Consider the following 15,486-nt stretch of genomic DNA (forward strand, 5'->3'; position numbering starts at 1 on the left):
TCACTGCTCCTGAAGCGACCAGGAGGATGCTGAGCAGCAAAGTGAACTGTTCCCCCCAGCTCTGGCCAGCTTCAGGGTACAGTCCGGGGCACCGTCCCAAGGCACAACCCTGACAGAAGTCACTACAAGACTCCAAACAACTCTTCCCCCAGAATACTCTGAGAAAGCAAGTTAGAGAAGGGAAGGCATGGACGACAGGACCCTTGTGCGAAAGACAGCTGGAAAGCTGGTTTGGACGCTGCCAAAAGCCTATGCCTGCACAACCAGAAGGTGCCTGCAAGTGCTGTCCAGTTACAGGTGCCAGAGAAGAGGCCCACAGTGTGAGGGACGAAATCCCGTTACAGACGGCGTACAAAAGCATGCTAGAAAGCAGCTTACACCACAAACCAGGGTTAAGAGATGCCAGTTGGGCTGACTTATTTAAACATCAGTATCTCAGACTATAGCGGTAATTAATTTCAGATTTAGATCACTACTCTGAAAAATGAGTACTCCGCAGGTCTTTAACCTATCGTTTGGAATGACCAATAAAATTGACTTCAGATGATCTCAAGCAGTGACTAAGCTCATAAAAAGCAGCAGCGTAGATAAAACACACAGATCCCACATTGTATTCAGCATTATAAGCCATCAAAGCAATTTTAAGATCAAGCTGATGTTTGACTCCGAGCCAGCACAGGTCCCTCGGGATCAGCCTGACATGTGGAGGCCATGGTGTGAGAGCGAGTGTTTTGGCCCCAGTCTCTGGAACAGCTGGGGTCTCGGCAACCTCTGCACAGGAAGGCCATAAAACAACACATTACAATTGTCCAATTTAGAGGTCATAAAAGCACGGACCACAGTCTCGGCACAAGGCTGGAATAGCCAGAGTTCAGCCAACAAAATCCAAGTAGCTAGGATAGAAAGTAAGAATAGCACACTTGCAATGAGGAATACCTGAAAGCCACCACACGCCACAGAAACCTGGCCCTTCTTCCAGTAACACTGCAGTTTTGCCTGCAAGAGAGATGACGAGTGACCAGCTTCCACACACGATGGTCTCCTTTTCCTTTTTGGCTCCTGGGAAAAGTGTAATTATGCTCACGCAGTCTTCTTTCCATAAAATTAGACTTAGTGGTAACTCAGTTCCAGGAACCTCATTTCCCCTCCATGGCAAAAGCTCTGGCCACCTCCTTTTTGAAGTGGCAGACGCTCCAGCTGATGACGTTGATAGCGCACCTGCACTAAAGGCAAGCTTTAATTTTTTTTCTACTTAAACCAAAAAGAGCAGCAGATTGGGCGGCCTATCACCATCACCTCCATCTCTTTACTCCAGACAAGGCTGGGGAACATTTGTGGTAACAGATGGTCCTTCCTTCATGCACAACCCAGAGAAAAGGGATCTGGTGAGGCTGGAGCCAGAGGTAATTGGTTACTTAGATTACTGTAGCACACAAGGAAATGGGAGGATGGAAACCCTAGTAATGGGATACAGCTGGTAGGGAAGACAGACAGCTTCATCCACAAGCGTTCTCAAATGCCAGCGCTTGCGATCCTGCATTTCAGCGTGGAGAACCTCTGCTGCATAAAAAGAAATAAACCGAAACTAAGAGACTGCTACGCTCCAAGATTTACTGCAGCTCTTCCAGAAATCAGTGCCTTGACAGTGATGTCTCATTTACAAACCTGAATCATGAATACATCATTATTTAACTCTTTTTACTGCATTCTCATATATTTTTATAGGAAATTTGGCAACGAAGTAAAACATAATTTGTTCTTTCCAGGTGGGTACCAGCGAACTGAACTGCAGAGCCCCAGCGAAACCGATTGATACAGGTTCTCAGTAACAGCACTATAATTAATAGTGATGCTGTTTCCTTCAGTAGGAAACAGCCAGTTAATAACAGATACAGCTCCAGAGGAAGATGCAGACTCTAGAGCAGGGATATACAGATGCTGTCCAGCTGCCTGACCCTATACAGTGCGGGGAGGAAAAGCCTCTTTCTATGCAGACAGACTTATTACGGTTGCTCAGTTGTACAGGGATGATGCCCCTGAAGACTAGGCACTCTTTCATCCAGTTCCCTGCAATTCCAGCAGATAGGCTTGGTTCACAGGAGACAAAACAGATCACTAGTGCCAGCAGAACGCTCTCTTTTGATGAGCCGGTTTGGCCACCCTGGCTGTAGACAGCAAGGACACGGTCCCAGGTGTCTGCAAGCAGCTGTGCCCTCCTTTTGGGTTCTGCCCAAAGGCAGCGGAGGAAGCATCCAACCTGCTCGGAGCTGCAGAAGGAAGGCTTTGCACCGTGCCTAGACCATCCCAGCGGTTCAGAAAGCTCACTGTCCAGCACAGTTTCCCCGAGTTTCATAAGGCTTTAGATGGGATAATACAGAGGTGCCTCTTTGGCAGGTGCCTCCCGCGGTCCGTCCTCCTGAGAGGGCTCCTGCCACGACAGCGAGTCTCCTCACGCCCACCGGCACTGCCCTTTCCTAGCGAGGACACCGTTAATACCTGGGAAGTAAAACGCTACGTCCTATTCCCGCTGTCCCGACCGACGGGGCTTTCCGAGCCCAAGCCGATGGGGCTTTGTGGAGCACCTCAGGTCACTCCCGGGTGCTATTCAAAGGCAAAGATCAAGTTAAGTCTGCAAATGGACTGGTGTGTAGAAAACTAAATTCAAACTTGGTTCAAAGGTACGGAGCAGAGCAGCCAGCAGCGCAAGCGCGAAGGAGCAGCACGGCAATTCCAGCCTCAGTGCAGGAGCCCTTCTCCTGCTCGAAAGGGGTCTTGCAAAGCACCTCACGCTGCTGCGCCTCTTGTTTGGCTCGGCTACGGGAACCGGACACGAGATATTACAGGCTCATAAAGCATGGTGTAAAACACAGAAAATATCGGGCCAGCAATTTCACAGAAGATCTCCTTACAGGTTTTATGTCGTTGCTATATAGACTGGGCCTCATTTTTTCCACACCAGTTAAAACAGATATGCAAAACTGTTGTTCTCGCAGAGCTGTTGAGAAAACGTAAAGAGAGAAGCAGGGCTGCAAAGTTCTACCTCATTCCGAGTCTGGGACTCAAAGCCGTTCAGTTACTCATCTCCCAAACGATTTTAAGCAGCTTTTAACCAGAGCACCTTAGTCCCAGAAGGTGGGAGGGCTTCCGTTAATGAGGCTTTTCTGAGCACAGTGACTAAACTTGGATATCACCTAGTTGGCTTCATTATGTCCTAGCTCAGCTTTTCTCTCACCTAACACTGATGGATTCAATCTTTTCAACAAATGTTCTAATGCAAACTCTATCCCCTTAGGTCAGTGTCAAATGATAATATATATGTTGCTTTTGGAACCCTGAAACCATAAAGAAAGTTACATGGGTCAAAATTATTTGGTATGATTTACTGGGGGTCTGCATACGGTAAACTAATTCTGGTGAAGAGGAATTATACTGCAAAAGGCCAAGTTCTTGTGTCTGTTTAGATTTATTTTTATCAAGAGAAATTTCAACTTTTAAATTCTGCTAGCAACTGGGGCCTTGTAAAAGCGGCGGGGCCTTGTAAACAGAGTCTGGTCAGGAGGAAGTGCTCTCAGCGTCCCATGGCAGCGCTTCACGTGCCGAGCCAAAGCGAACGCAATCCCTGAAGGAGACATGGAGAAAACCGATAAAAACAGGTGCAGACACCATGGCTAGCTTGCTGCTTTCAACAATCTGTTTAAAATTAAACTTACGGATACGCTCCAGCTCCCAGCGGACGCGAGCAGAGCCAATGAATCACGAGGAAGTGACAGGCTCTCGGCCTCACCTTCCTGCCCCGCGTCTTGCACAGGGGTAGTAGCACTTAGGAAAGCGAGCTGCAGGCAAGGGAGCAATGAAAGCAGCCATTGCTAGCAGACCCAGGCACTGCCAGCCAGGCACAGGTCTCCTCCTTCCTGCCCACAAAGGAACTCAGCAGAACAAATACCTCGAAACCAAGAGGCAACGTCTCCGTTTCCGACCAAGACTGCTGCTTGGGCTTCTCTGCCCTCCCTAAGTCCGTGATCAAGTTCTTTTTGTCATGCTTTTAACATGAGTAATTACTACCACGCTTTTCCAGGGCAAAGCCACAGCCATGCTGAAATCAGTTATGCATTAAACTGCTTTATTCCTACAGGAGAGAGACGCATTCAAGTATAAAAGTCCCAGCGTTGTCTTTCTGAGCTGGTTAAAGGGCTGGAAGACAAGTGCACAATCGCACTGGAGGTTAAGCTAAAACACTCTCCCTCCAGAGCCATCGGCAGGTCGCAAGAGATGAAGAATTACAGAACGCCCTTGATAGGTCTGCGGCTGAGAAAGAGCGTCGCATTCAGTTAAATGGTGCCGAGTACCTGTCACCCCATGCGGCACAGAGAGCCGGCTTTAATTGCAATTGTCAGCTTAAAATCTGAACAGTTCCAGGCTAAAAAGCCCAGAAGAAAACACTTGGCTTGCACAAGTCACAGCTTTAGAAGCTAAGAAAGCAGAGTGAAAGCCAAAATAAACTGCAGAAGTCATAGGTCAATAACAGGCTCAAATTTTAGTGTAATTAATGACCACCCTTCGCTTGAAGACACCTCTGGAAGACAACCACCTTCCAGCTGAAAGCACGGAGTCCAAACGGATGCTTTCTCCCACGCTGCTGGATTTGGGGTTCCTATGATTTTTCCCATATTGGTTTCTTGTGATTTTCCCATTTAAAAATATTAAAAGGTAAAAGCAACCAGAGACAGAAAAGACACTATTAGAAATATTCCTTAAAACAAAACTTCTCATGTGAGAAAAAGCTTACTGACGGTTGGTAAATTAAGCACGTAAGCTAGGCAATACCATTTAACATCAGATAACTTCCTAGCGTAAGCTAATTAATCACGGCTCTAGCAAATTACACCAATGATAAGAAACTGCTGAAAGGGCTGCAGAGAGTAAAAAGCAATAGTTTTTAATGCACTTATCAAATATCAGTACAAACAAGCTAGAGTATATGTTTAGTAATCTGTGCTTAAACTGGACAAATAATTATGTGAGCGTAGCTCTGGAGGGAGAGCCGAAGTCGGAGGCCTCGAGGCCCCAGCTCCAGGCGGGCTTACAGGGTCGTTGCACGCGTTTGGTCTTTGCTTTCAGAGAGACCGAGCGTTCAGACTTTTCAGCCTGTGCAGCCTCCGAGGTCCTCGCGTGATGTCAGGCTGCAGGAACCCCAGGCTGCACGGTGACATTTTCAAACAGCCACGTCTAGCCCACCGCCCGTGTGAGATACCAGGATTTAGAGAGTAGGAAAGCGAAAATGGCATTTTAGAGTGAGCCATTTGAGTACAAAACAGAAACCAAAACTCAAGGCCTTCACCATGACTTATTCCATCCTCACAGAAATGCCAGAAGGGGTTGTCTTCATATGCTCCAATAAATTTCACTTCATGATAAACAGGGAAAAAAAAAAAAAAAATCAGCCAAAAGGGTCATTTTCAGATAGCTAACTATCTGAAAAAGCAGCTGAGAATAAGAGGGGAGCATAACTTTAACGACAGTGACGCACTTGCAACCTTAATTCCAGACGCCGCTTTAGCTAGCTAGAGCGGATGAAAGCTCTGCTGCAGCGCTGGTGCCAGAATGAAAGGCGACTCCTTGTTGCTTTAAGCAAGCGGCGAGGGAGCCTCAGGCTTTACGGTCCCCAGAACGAGAAGATTTGCTCTTTTTGCGTATCCTTCTCCATGAGGTAACCAGAAGGACAAAGAAATCCTGATGCAATGCAACCTGTAACCCCAAAAGCCAGAAAGGCAGGAGGCCATGAGAGCACCATGATCTTCCCTAAAGCGCACAGCCATTTCAGACATTTGTTTCACATGCACCTTGCTTGCTTGTTCTTTTTTTAAATCTCCACAGGCCCAAAAAGGACATGGAAGACGACAAGTTCTGTTTTCCAGAGCAAAAGCAAAAAAATGCATGTGTCAAACTAAGAGCACAGCAGTGTGGGTTAAAAAAAACCTGAACAAGCGAGAACCCCCTGTACTCCAGGGATGCGATGTCCGAACTCACCAAACCTCAGCCACTTGGGAGCACTGTCCAGTCCTGCTTAGGGAGCTGCTGACAAGGAAGGATAAATACTTTGGTACCTAAAGCTCAGCATGTCCACTTCCCATCATCTGCTGCCAGTGCTAAAGACTAGCAAAAAGGTATCCAGCCATGAGCATTATTATGTGCCAGTGGAGATGTGCTTAACTGTATTCCTTAGTCTTTCGGGCAGACTTTTCAGCTTAGCTAGTCTACACGAGAAGACTTCAGAAGGTCTGTTCACAGCTGTGCAATAAAAAGACAGTTACAATAAGGATTATATTGGATTTGCCGAAGATGATATCCAACTCAAACCCGGTGAAAAAACCCCAAACAGCTTTCCCTCTACCGGCTGCAGCCCACGTGCATTTTCAATATGCTACAAAGACCTTCGACAGAATACAAGTTGTGACCATAAACTCTTTTTTATGCCAACAAAGCAGCTTAATATAAATGACACCTGGTGTATTTAGCTAAGGGGGAAACCCCTGCCCCCCAAACTCAAAACACACCTTTAGATAGAAATAAAAAAATAGGAAGAGTGTTCCAGGCACTAAGAAACAGCTTTATGCTTCTGGCGCCCACATCCCTTTGGAGGCCACTGGCACGGCTTCAAGTAATAGGAAACAGTTGTAATTTCCTAGAATAATCATGCAGAGACACCTCACTGGATGCATGAGACGGACTGAATGCTCCTGCCTTCAGCATCGATCAGACGTCAGAGCTCTTTGTTAGAGGAACATGATTGAGGAGCATGAGCTGTTGAAGGAAAGCTTGACTTTAGACCTAGCTCTGCTCCTCCCTCAGCTACTATCTGCCCACCTGTATAATAGGAACAATGTTCTGTTTCCCTGGTGTCTCAGCTCTGAAGCCATCAGACTTCCACAGAAGTGACTCCGATGCTATTGCTAAAGGCCAAGACTCTTGTAACATTAAGCAGCAAGTCTAGTCAGATCAGAATTCAACATGGAGAAAGAAAGTCATGTCTGCAGTCATCTCATGCAGTGCCTACCAACACACTGATAACGCCATTCAAGGGAGAAGAATCTTGGAACTGGACTGCTTAAAATCCGTAAAATAGGGATAGGCCTATCTGCTATGGGGAAGGAGAAGAGGAATGCTAGCAAGGCATCAGACACTTAAATCTTTCCAGAGCATACTTTATAGCATCAGACTTTCAAGCCAGGGGAAAAAACCAAAAAAAAACCCCAAACACCAAACCACTATGATCATCTGGTCTATAAAGCACAGACCACAGGACTTACATAAGTTCATTCCTGCTTCAAGTCCAATAGCTGTGGCTGAAATGGAGAATCTTAAATTCACGTTTTCAGTGGTGAAGAAATCAACCACAATCCTCCATGTATTATTCAAATACTTTTTTTTCACTTAAGAACACAGACCTTATTTCTAGTCTTTTTTTTATTGAGCTTTGCCTTTGTTGCTGCATGAAAAATACTCAAACTACAGTTCCTCAGTCTGGACTTAGATGCAGAGGTGGCACGCCAGCATTCAGCATCCTTTTCCGGTGAGGGAGACTGAGCTCCTTTGGTCCCTCATTACTCAGCATGTTTTCTAATATTAATCATTCCCGTTTCTGAAGTTTGCTCAATATTTCAATTCTCACACTATTGACACAAGAACTAGACACATCCATCCGGTTGTGGTCGGACCCATGTCTCTTACAAAGCTGATAGCTAACTGAGGTCCTGTATGCATAATCATTATCAAACGAGAATGAACACGGTGTCTTTTGGTTCCCCTGCAAGCTCATTTTCAGAAAATTACCATTCTTCATTCTTAGTATTTTTACATTTGATCAGACAAACACATGCTGTTTTTATGACAAAATTAACCTGCTTCTAACTTATAAATGAAGAAATTCAGGCATTTAACTGAAGTTCATTTCACACAAGCAACTTCAGCTAAACCCAATCCAGCTCTTGAACTTTTGGTGCTCATTTCTAGAAGTTAGGACCTTTGAGAACAGTGCAAGGAAGTTTGAAGTGCCGTATATTTCTGTACAGAAACTTTAGGAGGTCACCTTTATTCAACTCCTTCAAAGATCAACCATGCACCAGTCTTTCTTGACAACTGTCCTCCTCCTTACTGATTCATGGCTTCCTTATACATCTCAGAACACAGCAAAACAGCGTAAGAGTCATCTCTGCTGTTTCATTTTCTAAAGCAGACAGTCCCAACAGTCTTCCAGAGGAGCCTGAACCTTCCTTATCGAGAATGAACAAGCCTGTCGCAGTGCGAACCAGGCTGTTCCAATTCCTGCACACACCAGTGTCACTGCAGAAGCGGTCAGAAAGCAGTCTGCATTAATGGCCAACGAGGCAACAGGTCCGTCTACACGTTCTGCATCATGAGTGAAGTCTCTTCCACCTTACACGGATACGAATGGCCTCTGTATTGAGCCACTGGCCTATTTCCAGCCTCCCTGATAGAGGATTAAAAGCCATTGTTTGCACACAACAAAGCTCTCTGCTCACTTTGTGGTACAGCTAAGGCGTGATTCCAGCACAACTCTGGCTGCTGCCAACTGCAGCAATTCAGCAAGGAGAAAGAGCACAACAGGAACAAGCTGAAAGGCCGTAATGCACACCATTTCATCTAAGAAATGATGGTAGCTAAACGGATGCCAGAGAAAGCTGACCGTTGACATTGGTGTGGTAAAGGGGAAGGAGAACAACCTGGAAAAATCCTATTGTAGAGTTGCAACATGATGTAAAGCAGCAGGACCTCAAGAACACAGTTAAAAACTCTTCAAGAAAATAAGTGACAATGATTTGAAGATAAGAACCAGTTGATGCTTTGAAACTAGCTACAGTCCATTAATAAAAAAAAATGTAATCTTAAGTGGACTGGATATGTTATTGTTCAAGAAGCAAGAAGAGAATTCTTAGCCAAAAGTTATTGAGAAAAGGAAGAGATGAAAGACGACTCGTATGTTCTGCCTTCCAGAAAAGGAACAGCAATCCAAGTAGAGGGATCAGGTACTAATGATGGAGATGGGAAGAATTAAAGATAATGAAATGCAGACCCGAAAGCTGTGTTTATTGAGAGATATGGAGAACCTGCAGAAGACTGGAAAAAATCATTACTAATGGCCATGAAGGATGGAGAAGTAGCCAGGAAGGATGGAGTATATTAAACCAACAAAAGGTTATTATGCTATTACAAGCTACGAACAGCTTGCAGCTGGATGTTCTCACTCGGAGCCTGCATAGCACATGCCTGGGGAAGTTACACAACGCAGCTAAGCCTGACAGCTTGCCACTGCGAAAGACTGGTGGTTCCGTTTGCCCGGCTCCTGTGGCATCTGTCAGACCTGTTACTGGACCTATTCAGCTAGGCTGGCAGCTGTTTGTTGGATTAGTTTTCGGTTGTGCTAGTAACCAAAACGGTTCTTGGGGCGAAGAACCAGAATCAAGGTGAGGGAAGGAGTGGGAGCACGTGCTCAGCTGGTAACACAGCCTCCCTTCTCCGGGACAGAGGGCCGCTAGGCTGGCTCAGCTGGTACTGCACTTATTCCAGGTATCAGTCTAAAGATGAAGACCTGCTAATAGAGTTGCACAATCCACACAGTTCACACCAAGTATTTCATTTTGATTGCCTTACAGGAGCCTATTTACCTATAAGCTTTCAAAAAAAGTGCAAAACACACTTTTTAATAATTGGTCAATGATTATCCTCCTGGAAGGGGAAGGGGAAATTGTGCTGCTTTGAGAGATGTTGTCAGTTCTTTGCTATTAGTAGAGCTCCAAGTACTGCTGTCTGCACTCCACCTAGTGGTTTACTGACCTTTTATATTTAATAACGGTAATGTCTGCTTTAGCAAGAGCCAATGGAGCAGCCAGAACGCAGCCTACGGAGACCTGTAACGCACTTGTGAATGCTCCCATCCTTAATACACGGGTACAAGCCCAGACACTTCATCTCAAAACATGCCACGGGACTGCAAAAGCCGCTGAAATTTAGAGGAGCACCATGTGCTGGGAGTACAAGACTGGCAGCTGGGTTTAAAGATGGTTCTTGATGTTGCTTATTCTTCCTGCAATGTACAGAATATAAACGTGCAAAAGCAGAAGCCTCCCACACTTGCTTGGAGTGATAATAGCTGGGACCAGGACTGCCAAGAGACGTGACGCATCACAGTGAGAGGCAAGCTAATTGTTTTAGGCAGCCGATTGCTTTTCCAGGAAAGCAGAAAAAAATTAGCTTCCAATCTGGAGACACACAGATTTATCCTGTTGTATATTTAACAGTGGGTCTACTACTAACTTGTCATCTGAAATAACTTGTGCATTTCTGGATGAGAAGTGAAGGGGGTTTTGTTTTGTTTTTGTTTTTTTAAGGAAAGGAATGCAGCTGGCTACAAGCTTTGTAGAGTATGCTGTATTAAGGTAGGCTTTTTTGGTAATTCAAGGTTGACTGCATGTGGGGTTTTCATTCAAAGCCATGCTAGGCAAGTCACTTTGCTTGCTTGAAGGGGAAAAAGGAAACAGTCATCTCTGTTGTCTATAGACACATGAAACTGAAATATTGATAATGGTGCACAAATCTTTTACCTGACACCATTTACCAACACGTTAGGAGGACAATCTGCTTTTCCTTCTCCCCTTGCAAAGAGCCTGAAGAGAAGCACAGCCTAGATATAAGGCTGGGCGCTCATACCTGGGGCAAATAGAAGATGAAGAGAATCATCTAGAATGACCTTGGAGACGAAGCAGGTTCTCTCCCCTCCCATGAACACCAGAGGTGCTAGAGAAGTGATCTGCAAGCACAAGATATAGTAATGAAATCCAAGACAAGAGAGACTTTGGAGCACAGCGTGGAAGACACATTTTTCCACTCTGCAACTGTCCCTTTGAGATCCCCCACCCTGCCTTCCTGTTTCAATCAGCAAGAATGGAGGGCTAGAGCTGCTTGCTCCGTTTTCCATAAGACCCAGAACCAGACTCCTTAGAAACAACGGCAGAGATGAAGAAGCCGGACATAAAATAAACTCACTGAAGTATCATTCACTCCATTTTGTGGACAGGTAAACAGGAAAAAAAGCTTTAAAGCAAGATTTACAGGGGTGCCTACGGGAATCAAGCACCAATTTCCCCATGTTCGTTGGCTTCAACAGTTGTCTGAACTTAAAGGCAACTTCGAGAGTCTCAGTGCAAGTCTTACAACTGGCAGATTGTACAGAAATCCCACCATCTGGGAGGGCAGCCAGTTCCTGCAGCACTGCTTACGGATTCTGACGGTGACGTACGTAAGTGACATCACTAAACTCTTCTGTATGACCAGCATAGGAAAAAGGGCAGATTTAGTCAAAGAAGGTTAAGCAACAGTGCCCTGATCACCTCCAAAGGCAAGGCAGTATTAGTGGGATTCAGGACCACCTGTACTGCCTCCCAACCCAACAGCAAATGCTAGGTGAGCAGTATCCAGTGAGAATTTAATTGGGTGCAAGTAAGAGGTCAAACGCCTGGAGGAAGAAAATATTAGGACAGAAGGATAGCAGACATTACCCCAAATGGCTTGAATACCCTGGTGCAGCGTAAGACAAGGACAGAATAGATATGTTTTGCTGGAGGAATAAAAATCACAAAGGAAAAATTCAGCACCACACAGAGTTTGAAATTTCAGACGATTACCCCCACGGCAGGGAAGCAGGTTTCCGAAGTCTTCACAGCCATTCCAACCAATACCTCAGAGCAGAGCTGGAGTCCAAAGAAGCAGCTTTACACTGTGTTTGGGATTGCAAGTCTGGAAACTGCCACACCAGGTCTTTAATGGGTTTTAAGGTGTTCCAAAGATCCCTCCCCCACCCCCTTCTTTCCCTAAGCAAAAAGCCTCTTGAAGCCCGGATTACACTCCTGAGACAAGTGGCTGCTAGGAACAGAGCGAGCAAGCAGCAGCAGCTAGCCTTCTCTCAGATGAGGTCTTAGAAATAAAGTGTTCAGGAAAGAAATCAAACTGAGCAAACTCTCCTGCATTTTCTGCCATCCCCTCCCCACATACATACTGCTTCATGGCTATCAGCTTGGAGTCCATGCTCTCCTGCTTTCCTTTCATCACCTGGATGTCAGTCAGTAACTTGGTTACATTGTCTTGACGAACCTTTATATCCTCATTCTTTATACTGGATACCTGGAGACAGAAAAGAAGATGTCAGTGATGTTTTCTTCCTACAAAACGGTTATTTAAGTATCAAAGTTGATATCGCAAATAATCTATCTCCTTTCTCTGGATCAACTGCCACATTCACACCTGATTCCAAATACCAAGGGACTAAAACCAGTCATCTACAACACAGGCTTTCCATGAGCATATTGCTATTTGCAAACATCAAATTCTGCTGCAGCCCTTAAAAAATGTTGGGTTTTTTTGATTAGAAAAATAGTGTTCAAGTAGAACTGAACACCTGCACAAGAGCAGTTTGCCTAGTACTAACCTTCAGACAGGCACTGGACCAGGACAAAGCTATGCATAAGAACGACAACCCTAAACCTAAAACTTAGCATCCACAAAGACCTGAGAGCGTATTTACACCGCAGATATGGAACAAACACTCTTTTCAAACACTTTCAAAAGTCTCTGCTGCATGCAGTGAACTGAATATTGGTCTCGGTAATTAAGAACAGCCATTAGCCGGTCTGAGAAAGAAAACAGGAGAAAAAGGGCAGATGAGCTCACTGCAGCCCAGCAACCAGCCTTGCTCAGGCAGAGGCCGGCAGGTAGGTAAGCCTCTTTGTGAAATTCCTGAGCAGCAGCCCGAGACGTTCGACATCCTCATCATTTCCACTGCAAGTGCTAAAGCAGCTGAGAAGAAGATTCTGAGCAGATTTTATTTTTCTGATAAAATACTCATGAAAAATGACACCTCAGCATGTTTCACAAGAGCTGTACCATGTGAACTCTATGAATCTGCCAGCCATTACAGGGGTTAACACATCTCACCTATCTGAGACCAGCTTCTCTCCACTTAACTTGCCAACGGGTCATATATCTTTAAGACCTCTACTTTACATCCTTCTAACGCATTTACCCACTGTGCAAATGTCTAGAGGAACTAAATGTCTCAGTGAAAATGGCACTTACAGATATTTGAAAGCACCCTGGGACAGACAAGAGTGAGCTGCTTTCTACACATTGCTTGGATTAATATTTGGAAATAAATGACTAAAACACGTTTCTCCAACCTGCATTTCAGGATTAATAAATTAGCCCAAAAGTTCATAAGCATTTTTGGAACTCCTGATATCAACTGCTGCTATACTTTGTCTTCGGAATATGGACTGCAACTCTGTATTTCAAGAAACGGGGGCAGTTGTAAAGCATATCCATAAATTTAAAGGGAAAATGCGTAAGTTTAGATTTGGGATACACAAGAGGCTGACACGTTCAAAACATTTCAGGTACCTTAACCTTCCTCTTCTGCCTCCCACCACCACAGCTAACATATCTTCACATCTCTGGGTATGTACACAGTGCATGTACGTATTTTTCATTCATTAAAACATTTTAAGCAAAGACTGCAGCGCAACCAGCGATCACTCTCCCTCTGCCCCTCTTACTGAAAGGTGCAGTTGCTTTTCACTCCTTCCAGAAGACACAGCAAACTTTCCTCTATCAAGCCAAACCCAGACAGATGCTACTGGTCCAATAAAAAAGGAAAACTCTGAAGATGAAACTAGCTCTTATTTACCAACTTCCACAGACAATTTGGTTTGAAAGGCCAGAATGCCAGTTCTTTTCTCTTGGGGGTGTAGGAGAGAGGGGAAGTCCCAAGTAGGACCATAAAACACTGAGAGAAAAACCCACTAACAAAAAGAACCGGTACCGAGAATCTGAAGCCAGCTGGTTAGCAGGATGGCACTGCAGCTTGTACCTGGGTGGGAACGTAGAGCCAGCAAGAAGAGCCACTGGCAGAAAACAAGAACCATGATGCCAGCATCCATCACCCTTAGAGCACACTGATGCTTTTCTGACTAATCCTCTGTTTTTAAGCAGTTTACCTAGAGTTCATCCTGAAATATCTGTTGCATAAACTTACGCTGGTTACTTTCCTCTTGATGTTCTCCAGGAGATGCTCCTGGCCTCGGATGAAGTACGGGTGTTGGAATTCAGTATCATCTTTCTCTGGCTTCACCAATCCTCCCTGCTCAATGTGGACAACCTTTCGAAAGCCATCTGAAAGTCAAATGGTAGATAATTGGAGAAGAACTTAGCAGGCTAAACATGAACTTGACAAAGTAAAAGCAAGTGCAAATTATCCTTGTTTGCTTAAATACACAATTCTCTGTCAGTGTGATACCCCCTTCTAACAAATCTCATCCTGAAAATGGTACATGGAATGAGAAATCCTTCCTTAAGTTGACAGACATCCCAGCACAGGCCTGTGCTATTTCTCTGTATATGGCTTGAACAGCAAGTGGTGTGTGTGCTCCACAGTCACCGTATCCTTCCCCTTCCTCTCTGTTTCTTTCCAGAAGAGCCGAGACAGACCATTCGGCTACCTGCCTTGAGCAACAGCCTGGAAAAAACAGACACCTGAAAAGAGCAGGATCTATTTGTCCTGCATCCTGGGATCATTTCGCAAAACACCTTTTGCTGCTCTTGCAAGACTAACTTGTGCGTATTTGGCTGATAGCACAGGTCAGTGAGAAGAAAGGCTGAAATTACTGGACCAAAAACAAGAGCCTCAAACTAACCTTGCTGTTTTCCAATAGAAGTCCTTCATTCATTGGAAACTACTGTTATGTGGTGTCTGGAGAGTAAACAGTATCTTAACTTACCTTTTCAATACAACAGCAGATAAGGAAAGATTTCAACTTTTTTTTTTCAAGTCCACCACCAAAGAGATTCAACCATTTAGCAAACACTCCATGTGATCCCAGAGGACTTGTTTTACTTATTCAGGGAATGAAATCGCCTCTAAGAGCAATGTGCTCAGCAATATACATGATGCAGATAAAGGACCACTGCCTGTCGTCTCACATACCAACGAAAACATGAATACTTTGGAGACAAAACCCTAGAAGTGTTTATCAGCACACAGCAGGAGATGAGTATGACTGCATTTAATTGAACTTAAGTAAGAAAGTAGCTACCAGAGCTTGAATTCATCCAGGACTCATCCAGTCTGCTATTGCGCTACTCAAAACAAGCAGTCAGAAATTTGCTTCATATTTTATGAAAAGAGATGGCACGTCCAGAGCTCAGTTTTTGTAACACAATATTGATCACTGCCTGCAGCGGTGAATAGGCCTTCTCCCGATTTTGTTTATCCTAGCGTTTCAACTCTCAGGCTCACGGCGAGGCTCGGGAACGCTCCCGCTCCCCAGCCGGAGGGCCCAGGCAGCCGGAGGGCCCAGGCAGCGCGGCAGGGGCACGCAGAGAGGCTGCGACGGAGCTGGAAGCTGCACTCGCACCTCCCAG

At 45.1% G+C, this 15,486-nt stretch overlaps 1 protein-coding gene across 4 annotated transcripts in view; it reads right to left on the reverse strand.

Annotated features, from left to right (window-relative positions):
- HSF1 (heat shock transcription factor 1) overlaps window positions 1-15,486 on the reverse strand; it is a 69,104-nt gene that overhangs the window by 29,332 nt on the left and 24,286 nt on the right. For all 4 annotated transcript variants that reach the window (XM_064508003.1, XM_026114792.2, XM_026114791.2 and 1 more), the window contains exons 3-4: window positions 14,102-14,238; window positions 12,071-12,195 (exon numbers count right to left, since the gene is read on the reverse strand). In XM_064508003.1, the coding sequence (XP_064364073.1) occupies window positions 12,071-12,195; window positions 14,102-14,238 (262 nt within the window). The remainder of the gene's footprint in view (window positions 1-12,070; window positions 12,196-14,101; window positions 14,239-15,486) is intronic.

This window comes from Dromaius novaehollandiae, chromosome 2 (genome assembly GCF_036370855.1).
Source record: "Dromaius novaehollandiae isolate bDroNov1 chromosome 2, bDroNov1.hap1, whole genome shotgun sequence".
NCBI classification, from domain to species: domain Eukaryota; kingdom Metazoa; phylum Chordata; class Aves; order Casuariiformes; family Dromaiidae; genus Dromaius; species Dromaius novaehollandiae.